At 36.0% G+C, this 11,514-nt stretch overlaps 1 protein-coding gene across 1 annotated transcript; it reads left to right on the top strand.

The window, feature by feature from the left end:
• The first annotated feature begins 9,868 nt into the window (after nucleotides 1-9,868).
• Nucleotides 9,869-10,927, top strand: LOC149300524 (sphingosine 1-phosphate receptor 3-like). The gene has a single exon (XM_089485022.1). The coding sequence runs from the start codon at nucleotides 9,917-9,919 to the stop codon at nucleotides 10,925-10,927; it is 1,011 nt and encodes a 336-aa protein (XP_089341148.1). The 5' UTR covers nucleotides 9,869-9,916.
• Nucleotides 10,928-11,514: the final 587 nt, after the last annotated feature.

The raw sequence follows: 11,514 nt of genomic DNA, 5'->3' as shown, positions 1-11,514 counted from the left end.
TCTACAGCACTTTAAGAGTAATAATATGGAAAGATTTCCTTAAGGTGATCTTAATAGCAGCCGAGGAAAATATATAATGTTATTGATTGCATGACATATGAGATAAAGGAGAAGCATAGCTCCTGACAGATTAAAAAATAAGTTGTTCCTGTTATTCAATATATGGAAACAAATAATGCCATGCAGCAAAAGCGTAAATGCACAAACAATAAACAGATACACATTTATAAAACTACATTAAACATAACTGACTTGTTTTAGCAAAATCCAAAATAGGAGTTTCTTTTTACAGTATATGCAACATTACACCACTGTTCCCAGTTGAAAATATTGGTTCTGCAATATTCTTGGAGAACCGCTCCTCGATCTCCATTTGTGACAGGTCCTAAGGACTTTTTGCCTATTTCATCCCACTCTTTAAACATACATGTAAAAGGAGCGTTACAATAAGGGATTTTCCAAGTAAATACGTTATGGTAATTCATATGAAAATCATTTTAAAAGAAATGTAAATATTCCAAATACTAATAATAGAGTAACTCATTTGCAAATGTCTCTCCTAACCATTGTGTTTGCCAACAAGGAAAAAAGGATCTTGATAGAAAATACATTGAACATGGTTGCAATTAGTCAATCTTTTAATGCTTTACTGCAAACCTTTAAACAAAAACTCGGTACCATTTCTCCAAACATTTTCCGGTATTTCTGCATGGTATTCAGGGCCACCAAGTGTAAAACATAGAAACATAGAAAGCGACAGCAGGAAAGAACCATTTGGCCCATCTAATCTGCCCAACCTCTGAAGACTTTCCGTAGTCCCTGGCCTTATCTTATATCTAGTTTAGCCTTATACCTAGCCATGCTTGCTTAAAGTCATTCACTGTATTGACCGATATTACTTCTGCTGGAAGGCTTTTCCATGCATCCACTACCCTTTGAGTAAAGTACTATTTCCTGATATTACTTTTTAAACCACTCTAACACTGCCTGTTGTTCCATGGATCCAGTCAGCAGCTGCACACTGCAGAACCTGTTCTGCACTGGAGTGGCAGATCGGGTAAGTAATATGCTCGGTGTGCCAGGTGGCCAGTCTGGCCCTAATGGTAGTGATATCAGCACTAAAAAAGTCAACTACAGGAATTCCGTAATGAGTCCTTATGATTTTATTCCTGAGGTCAATAGTCTCAGCTCGAAAAGAACTGCCCAAACTTTACCAATTTGAGACACGTCTCCTAGCCTTGGATTATTGCTGTCATTTCTATACCCATTTCACACTACTTATCGTTCTCACATTAAATAGTCGTCTATACATGTGCACAAACATCATGTGTACTTATTATCTCAAGTTAATGTTCCATTTTTTAACTTTATTCATATTTCTTATTTTTAACATCCACCAACAGCATAGAAAGAACAATTTTCCATGAATCCGCCATTATCTATCATTGAAGATTGCCTTGGAATCCTGCCATCAAGTACCAAGCTCTATGAGGCATTCTGAACACTACCAGCATTGGTTAGTATTCAGTATTTCACCTGTGCTCTAACGCTTCCCTGGAATTCCCTACCTTGTTCTGTAACACTTTTCTTCCTCATATGTAAATTTTACAAGCTCTCTGAAAACCCACCTTTTTCGAGTAAGGGTAAAACCTTTTTCCTAACACTCGGCCAGAATCCTATTCAAGCCATCTGAACGGCTAACAACCTCCACAGATTATCCTGACTTGATCAACTCATCCCCATTCAAAAACTCCTCTCCTGCTGTTACACTTCCCCCTCAACCACCGACTAGATTGTAAACTTGCAAGAGCAGGACCTTCTTCTTCTTCTGCACCAGGTTGTTATTATTAAATCTGAAAACAGAGTTTGTAACGGAGCATGTCTAAAGGGAAAGATATGAGCAAAGACAGATTTTAGATAGTGTGAAAAGTCCCTGGCTTTAGCATTAGTCATAGATGTATGAAAAAGTGAAAAAGCAGAAGCTGCATTTAATAATAATAACAATAATAATTAGAGAGAATGGAGGTACAGAGCTAGCAAAACCACCATTTTTTACGGAGCCAATTCTTAGTGGAACTTTTTATTGACATGTACACTTTTCATCATTTGATTGAAATCTACTCTACCTATTGTACAACGAAAAAGAATATAACCTTTTAATCTATAGATTGAACCTATAAGTAGAGATGAGAACAGGCAAGAATTAATCAGACCTAACCTAAATGAATGAAGTAGCATTGACATCATATCCTGCATCACAATACATGAATACATACAGTAAATATATCACTGTGTAACATTATTATTATTATTTATTAGCATTCATTGTTTTATATAGTGCCATCAAATTCCGTAGCGCTGTACAATGGGTGGACAGGACATAACAAAGCTAAAATAAATCCTGTCATATATTTTTAGACTATGATATATGTAGGAGAATGAGATCAAAGGCTAGTGGCAATCCATTGGCTCTGAAGGATTTGCTCTAAAGAGTCGAGATGAAAAGCCTCTTTCTTAGTCATTTTTAAAAAGTTCTGGAGCCGACAAAGGAATTCCCATAAAGAATCAGATGGAATATGAAATGTCAGCTTTTGTAAGGATGTGATTTGTTGCATTAGGGATGACAATGTATGAACTAACACTAGTGAGCTTGATAAGTGTGACATGTACTAACAGTACAGATGGATTGTATTACATGGTTTGGTACAGTATGAATCTGTGCCATGTTTTTGCAGATCTCCGACACAAAGCATGATAATCGATTTTCTGCCTGCCTGTCTGAATGTAAGTGTGCTCCAGATTAGATGGTGTTGGTGTAGAATAAACCATATAAGTAACGGTTAGACAACCACACCCTCCATCACACAATCGCCACAGTCTTTTTATTTAACAATGAACTCCAATGGTAGCAAACTGGTTTTGGGAGAGGAAAAAGTTACATTTCAGCAACTCAACAGAACATGGACATGCATGGCTGTCACCATGTACTACTTCAAATACAACCACTGTTTTCTATTAAGGTGCCACAGCATTTCTGAAGCATTATGAAGAACTAGATCCAAATCATGATTGTATTTTGACCCCCCAAGTCAAATATCTCTGTATTGCATCAATTTGGTTCTGCATAAAGCTGACTCGCGACCTTGACAAATATTGCTTTTTGAATGAGGTGAATAAGGTAAATGATCATCTAATGCAACGTTTAAGAAATACATTATTGTAACACGATAGTACCCAAGGCTCGCATCTGTTCTCTTATAAGTGGATCTGATTGTCAGCCACGCATTATTTTTAATATTTTAATGCAACTTAAGCATTACCAAGCATGGATAGCCTTTATGCTCCATTTCTAGTATGTTTTCAGCGTTACTCTTTGCAAGGAGCTTCCTACATATAAATTTAGTCATGAGTAACACTTCATTTTCACAGCCCCACTGACCAGGTACAGATATGTACTTTTGTGTACATACGTGTGTCTACTACTACAATTCCTTTCTACTCCATTTTATTTTACTGCTCAGAATTGTATTGTTTTACATTTGAATGGGTACAACTGAATGCTTTGCATTAAAAAGGCTTATGTGTATGTTGTAGCCGGAGAAGCATAAGAGGTGTGGTCTTCTATGCTTGTTTGAGTTAGAGACTGTCCTGGACTCATTCAGGTCCCACAGTATAGTCTGCGTGAGGACTAGGAGGTGGTCCTGCTGCTGCTGTCTGCCTGTCTTTCTGTCTGTGCTAGAAGTAGGGTAGCTTTCTATGGAAAAGAAGAAAACATTTTTGACATCATTTACGATGTGATATCCCAAGATCATGAATACTGAAGGCGACTGGTTTTTCTCAGCATAAAGTCTTGCTATATAGTATTCACTAGGAAACTGCCTTGCCTGGACTATATTACTGCATATAGGATTTGTGGATCAGATAAAGGAAGAACTGTCGGGATTTTGCTCTCAGGTTCTCGCCTACATCATGTAAGTTTAACCAAGTTTCATATGAATTTTTTGTATTATAAAGGTATTATATCACATTTATTTATGTAGCGCCAGCAGATTCCGTAGCGCTGTTACAATCAGTGGAATCATTTAAAATCCCACACAACAAAGTGGTACAATAAGAGAAGTGGGTGCTGCTATTGTGAGCTTAAATGAAACAATAGGAGAGAAAGTTATCTGCTTGATTAGGGTAACAAGAGCAAGCAACAGTTATTGCCCGTCTACATGCTATATAAACTACATAACTAAGACCATACAAAACTCAGTATAAAAGATGCAAGATCCACTAGGGATACAGGACATGTACACTGGTGTAGCTTTAAACCTTTTAATTTGTGCATATGCATCGCCCCTGACATTTAAAGGGGTTAGCAGTTAATTTAGAATGATTACTGATACTAGTAGTATACAATGTGCTACAGTCAGAAAAACTTATGTGTAATGTAACAATATTGGTAAAACAGTAAACGATATGCTGTTTCTGAAATTGTATTTAAAGAAGACATTATAACTCTACACCCTCCCGTCCCCTCAGCCAGAGATGATGTACCCTACTATAGGGTACCCTTGGTTTGTATATAGGACATGATGTTTAATTTTTAGACATGGGTATTCAAAGTGCCCCAAAATAAGTACAGGTCCCCCCCCCCGAATCTGCATGTTTACAATGATGTGTAAATTGTGTGATTCACATGTGGTGTAACATTTATAATAATGGGCTGACGGGTAGTTCTTGTATGCCAGAGATGGTATAATACGTGGCTGAAAGGGACATGCTGAGTGTGTGGATCTGAGTTGGTAAATGACAGCTCCCTCCTCCTGATTGAGGCGGTTTAACTATTTGAAACCCTATACAATTGTGTGCTTGGGGTTGTGGGATCTAAAGTACTAAAGTGAAAAATGCATCTGAGGTTAAAGAGCACTGTATGGGGTTATGCTGGTATGTAGACAGTGTACTCCTCTCTATACAGCTGGGATCGCTACGTAAATAGGGAAACTGTCCCATGGACACGTCCTTGCAGCTGCCAGTATAAATGCAAGATACGTTTCTTGCTCTACCATGTAGCAGTACCCTCGGGAGTACCATTATTCACAATGTGATGCCAATTTTAACCCATTAAAATACACGGCCATGACACACAACAATAGAAATGGTGACATTCTTCTTCTGGTTTCTCTAGTATTGATTTTAACCATATAGATTCTATGTAAGTACATGTTGCGGTAATATTAGTAAATCTTTTCAATATGAACAGATAAGGTGTATTCTTTTGGGGGGTTTTCCCTCTGTATTGTAATCTCAGTGAACTCTAGGTGTGAGGATTCAATAATATATAAACTCCTTTATGTTATGCCTTTATAATAAACTCTTGTATGTATCTGGCAAGTCTTGCTGGCTTCATACTTATGTATATTTATGAATAATTTTATACAGTGTTGTATCAAAGGAACACTGATAAGTTATATGTGGCCGGTTATTATGTGCAGGCTAAAATGTATTCTATTTTTTTTAATATATTCTAATAACACATTACATTCCCTGGCATTATAAACCAGCATAGGGTGAACTTATGACCATCCTCTACGCAGGGCCATTTTCTCCAATGCATTTTACTATATACAAACTGTGGTTTGGTGAGACTTGCCATACCATATGACATTGTAGAATTTATAATACGTCTCTTTGCCCTTTCTGATACTGGATAAACATTCTGGCACATGGTGAAAGAAAATGTTTTATCAGCCATCCACTCAAACAAGATGACAAAGAAGATAGATATTTGCCAGAGAGAAGCCGTGGGGATTATGTTACATTAATAATAAAAGGTTTAGAATAAGATCCTTTAAAAACTTGCAGATTGACATTTTTATAAGATCAGACGTGTCTGCTTGGGGGTATAACTTACACTACAAAATGCTTTAGTGCGAGCAAAGTCTGTCAATTATATCTTTGTCATACCCTTCGAATATATGTACTGTAACTAGTCACTAAATAAGTAATAACATAATAATGATAACATAATCAGCATAGTAAATAGGTACCTGACATAGATAGCCAACCTCCTATTAGAAAGACTCTGTTATATAACATTATGCTTGTGAAGGTTGTGAGCATGTCACATGACCTGACAAAATGGCCACCTAAGGGATCGAGCACGTGCTTTTTTGGGGGTATAATTCTTACTTTTTTCCACAAGGCACTTTGCTGACTTTTAGTTTTACCATATCACCTATCATTCTCCCATGTACAGTCACAATATCGGCAATTTTTATAACCTTAATATGCATTATCTATGTGTAAAAGTACCATAAGGCTAGCTAGCCTTAACAGGGTTAAGGACTTTAAAAAGTGAGGCTTTTAAGTTTAAATGTAAAAATGCAGACATCAACATTTGGTTCAACTCAAGGACTTTTATATATTTATTTAGATATAAGCAGATACCGATTGACTGACGTACAGAAAAATACATGAGGTAGTATTAAATTGCTAGCAAAGCTGAAAGTGTGGTCTGACTGGAATTTGCTTTTGGAGGAAATACCCAGGGCCAATTCACTGGGGGAATGTAGGATGAAATAGGATATGTTCCTTGAGAAAATTCACAGAGACATAAGAATCTGCAGGTCATGTTAGGGTTCTTTACCGATAAACATATTATCCCGAGGAAAGGAACCATTAAAGTCTTATTTTGGGCTGCTGATTGAAGCTTTGCAGAAAGCGGCACATTTGGTATTGCTGTAGAAAATCATTCGGGTTCATACATATGTTTACAATTACCAAGCTATTTGTTATCAATTCCAATCAGTCTGTGTGCATATGTAAAATGGACTCTTGTTGTACCCTGAAAAGAGGTTGCCGACCGTAAACTGCACGTAGCCTCACATTTCAGCCCCATCCACATGAATGTATGTATACATAATAGGGTGGCCAAAGCGACCCATGCCAAGGAGGCACCGATCGCTGCTCTGTGTCTGCGAGGCTGTGACATCGGCATTATAGACGCATACTGGTGACCAATCTTTTATATATGAAGATGATCATGTATATTAAAAACATAGAATTTGATGGCAGATAAGAACCATTCAGCCCATCTGCTCTGCCCATTCTTCCTGACGTAGAGACTCGGTCTTTGTTTTTGTCTTATCCCGCATATTCCTTCACTGTATCAGCCCCTGCCACTTCTGATGCATTTTGGTATCCCTACTCTCCTTGTGGAAATTGGGTCTTATGTGAGGTCTCACTAGAGATCAGTAAAGTTGCAGAAGTGCCCCTCTCTTTATGATTTTCTTACTTTAATAGTTAAAACAATAGTTTGGAGGGTACAATTAATTGTGCTTTTAAGGGAAATTCTGTAGAACTAAAGGTTGTTTCACAAACATGATTTCGAATATGAATACTATTCTTTGAAATTATAATTAAGTCACATCTTATCATGTTTGTGTTAGCATTGATTGTACCCCGAGCAACATATAATATATATACTTTTCTATACTGCGCATTCTAACAGTAGTTCAACAAAAGAGAATACCGTATTTATAAGCTACAGTCTAAATACAAAATTAAAACTGACTTCTCACAAAATCCATATATTTTAAAGTTAACATTACAGATATCGGATCATTGCAAATACATATGATGTCAGGTCTTTATTACTTGTTGACACAATACCTTATACATACAATAATTATATTATATTATATTTAAAACACTAAATAATAATATGTATTATATGTTTACATTTTATATGAAAAAGTAAAACATTCACATACATTAGAAAAAAACATAAATGTTGTCTAATAAGTAACAGATTTTAACAGGTTTCCACTGATTAATGACCTACAATTAATAAAAAGTTTTTTAAGATAATGATTGTGGTTTATTGTGTAACCTCGCCTGTCTTTATCTTTTTAATGAGTAGATAAGCAGGTTGTTGAACACATTTGGAAGTGTCTGACAGTATCCATACTCCTAAAACACCCACTCACACTTATGTCGATTTTAGACTAATTATGGGACAACATTTCCATTTATGTTCATCAAGTTTGCTTTGGAAACAAATAACTCAATGTGGTGACTACAAGCTTGTAATGTTGATCCTAAACAGTTACCCTTTTAGTCTCTAAATTGAAATGCAGGTATTAAAGTGCCTACAGTTTATGTAAACACAGCTCTTTTCAAGGTGGAAGTCAAAGGGTTCAGCAAGGGTCAGTTACAATGTTGAAATGTTTTCACATGTTTGATGTCTATTAAGGTCAAAGTAAATGGGGGGGTCATTGTAAGAATGCATTAAAGCACTGGGGGGTATTTATCAAGCAATTCTAGTGCAAAACGGTGAAATTGGAGATGGTCACCATGAAGATTGCTCCACCCTTACCATCTTGCACCAGAATTGTTTTTTATACCCACTGTTCCTCTACCTACTTATGAATTGCGTGCATATTACAGTACAAAGCTTGTTCCTTTTTGTTTGGCAAAAGTCTCATTATTGTGATAAAGCACCCAAAATTCTAGTAGCAATCACAATGTGCAAAATTAATTCTTTGTGATTTACATCATTAAGTGGAGTGTACATTGTTGATGTATTACATGAGGAAGTTATTGTTACATGCTTCCTTACTCTAGAGCTAAAGAAGAATAAACATATTTAGGCAGTATTGTAAAGCATTACATTTTATTTACATAATAGCAAAGCCAGGACAATATGCTACATAGATATTGGCAAGTCTAAGCAAACATAGAGGATGGGGCAGTTGCCGGTCCAAACACTGTCATGTGCCCTTGTTCATGGTTTTCTTTGCTTTTCCCGTTAGTGATCAGATATTGGGTGATGTATAAAGGTGTTGCAAGGACTACGCACTATGCCTTTGTGGCATAATGATACCATCATTTATACATACTCATGTATGTCAAAATAATGTTGTATATAAGGATCTGGCAGCTTACTGTTACTGTCCAGACAGATTACAGCCAAAGAAGCAAATGCACATGGATGGGGGACAATGCAGCTATCATATGCTTCAAAGTTCCCCTAAGTTTTTCTTTTGTTTGTTTTAAAAACATGACATATGGTGTGATTATGATTGTTTTCCATCCGTGCTGTTTTATTCATGAATATTTTGTTACCAAATTGTTAAAATGTCGCCACAATCAGTGTTTCGTCCCTATTTCTGTGTCTGCAACACCTTTAGAAATCAGCCCATTCACTCGAACTTCATCAATTCAGAGGCAAACTTTATTAGGTCATGGGTCAAAATGAAAGCCTTTATTGATACAGACCCAGAATAATATTCTGTGTAGATAAAACTCTTCAAGTGTGTTACACTGATGGTGATGGACACTTTCAAACTGTAATCTTACGGAAAGGCTCTTGAACCCACTTTAACTTGGCACGTGACAAAGTATGCCATGAAAAATGAGGTTACAGATTAATATTCATGTTGCAGTGGAACATAAAACTACACTATAATTAGATTTTATTAGATTTTATGTAACACAGAATGATGAGGAAATGTAAAGTTAAAAAAATATGTAATTTTTAAATTGTATTTGGTTTTTATAAAAGTAAAATAATGTGGGTATTTAGACGTTTAATAATATTATTATTTTTTTTTAGATAAGCATGTTCATTGTGTTAATATTATATGTTTTTTTATTTTTCAGAAATCGCTTTCATCCTTCATCAATTAATTTCATCATAAGTAAGATGGGAAACAGAATTCAGAAGACAAGCTGCAGAGGATGTGGTTAAAGCGCCCCCTTGTGTCTTGTTTTTAAACTGCTGAGAGGAAACAACACTGCATTTGGAAACATGGATGCAGACTCATTACTTCCAACAAAACAGATCTTCCAAGGATTTGGGAAATGTGATGAGATTATAGAACTTCATTACAACTACACTGGGAAATACCAGAAAAGAGGTGATCAGATGGACATTACCAATATGCTTTTTCTTATCATCTGTAGCTTTATTGTCCTGGAGAATCTGATGGTCCTCATTGCCATATGGAAAAATAACAGATTTCACAACAGGATGTACTTTTTTATTGCCAACCTTGCACTTTGTGACTTATTAGCTGGGGTAGCTTATATCGTAAATATTCTTATGTCCGGGAGTAATACCTGCAATATCACTTTGACAGTGTGGTTTGTTAGGGAGGGGAGTATGTTTATTGCCCTTGGAGCTTCCACCTTTAGTCTATTGGCCATTGCGATCGAAAGACATTTAACAATGATCAAAATGAGGCCTTACGATGCCAACAAGAAGCACAGAGTTTTTCTTCTCATTGGAACCTGCTGGCTCATCTCCTTTACGCTTGGTGCCCTGCCTATCCTTGGTTGGAATTGCATTGGAAACCTGAAGGACTGCTCGACTATCTTGCCTTTATACTCCAAGCAATATGTTGGATTTTGCATTAGTATATTCATAGTTATTTTGTTTGCAATTGTCATTCTCTATGCCCGCATCTATATCTTGGTGAAGTCTAGCAGCCGGAGGGTGACTAACCATAGTAATTCTGAAAGATCTATGGCTCTGCTAAGGACAGTTGTCATCGTGGTGGGAGTTTTTATAGCTTGTTGGTCTCCTATCTTTATCCTTCTCTTAATAGATGTTGCTTGCAATGTTAACGACTGTTCAGTATTGTACAAGGCAAAGTGGTTCATAGCGATTGCTGTTCTTAATTCTGCCTTGAATCCCATCATCTACACTTTAGCAAGCAAGGAAATGCGGAGAGCTTTCTTCCGTCTTGTCTGTGTTTGCTTAACCAAGACCAAAAGTTCAAGATCTTTACCAGTTCATCCAACACTGGAAAACAGTAAGAGTAAATCCAGCAGCAACAGCAATTCACCAAAGCATAAAGGCATTATACAAAATCATTTTCAGAGCAATGAAGAGAAAAGCGAAACATCCATACCAAATGGAAATTCTGTGAAATGACATTGAACTTGCACCAGTTTTGCCTAAAGTGGCCTAGGGCTTTAGATTTTTTTTTTACTGTAAAGACTATTACAGTTGTTCCTGCACTTAAATTATATGACCTGAACAAATAGCACGATACATTTAATTTGCATATCTAATGCATGTTTCTGAGAATAAAAATATATTTACTGATAGAACTTGAGAAATAGTTTTTATTGCATGTTTATTGTTAAAATAAACTTTTATACCTTTACATGAAAATGTTCATGTTAAAAATACATTATTTGCAAAACAATGTATATAATTTTCTCTTGATATGGTACCTAAAAATAATCATCTTCATGATTATCCAGGAAATAATTTGTTAAACTAAGAAATTCAGTAAAAATTATAAATTACATTTCTCAAGTGAATTATGGGCAATGATACTGACTATAGTGGCTAGTTATAACCACTTATACACTACCACGTCAAGCTTATTCAACTGTATATGTTTCAATGTCAGACTCGTGGGACACAATGACATCAAAATATGTTATTGTGTTTACTTGTATGGAACTGTTTATTATAAAAATCTATTTTTCTTATTTGTTGTCAGTGTATTC

The sequence above is a fragment of the Sceloporus occidentalis genome, unplaced genomic scaffold (genome assembly GCF_023333645.1).
Source record: "Sceloporus occidentalis isolate IW3139 unplaced genomic scaffold, rSceOcc1.0.p SCAF_24, whole genome shotgun sequence".
Lineage (NCBI taxonomy): Eukaryota > Metazoa > Chordata > Lepidosauria > Squamata > Phrynosomatidae > Sceloporus > Sceloporus occidentalis.
Note: the sequence above shows the minus strand (reverse complement) of the source record. Positions and strands in the feature narration are given on the sequence as shown.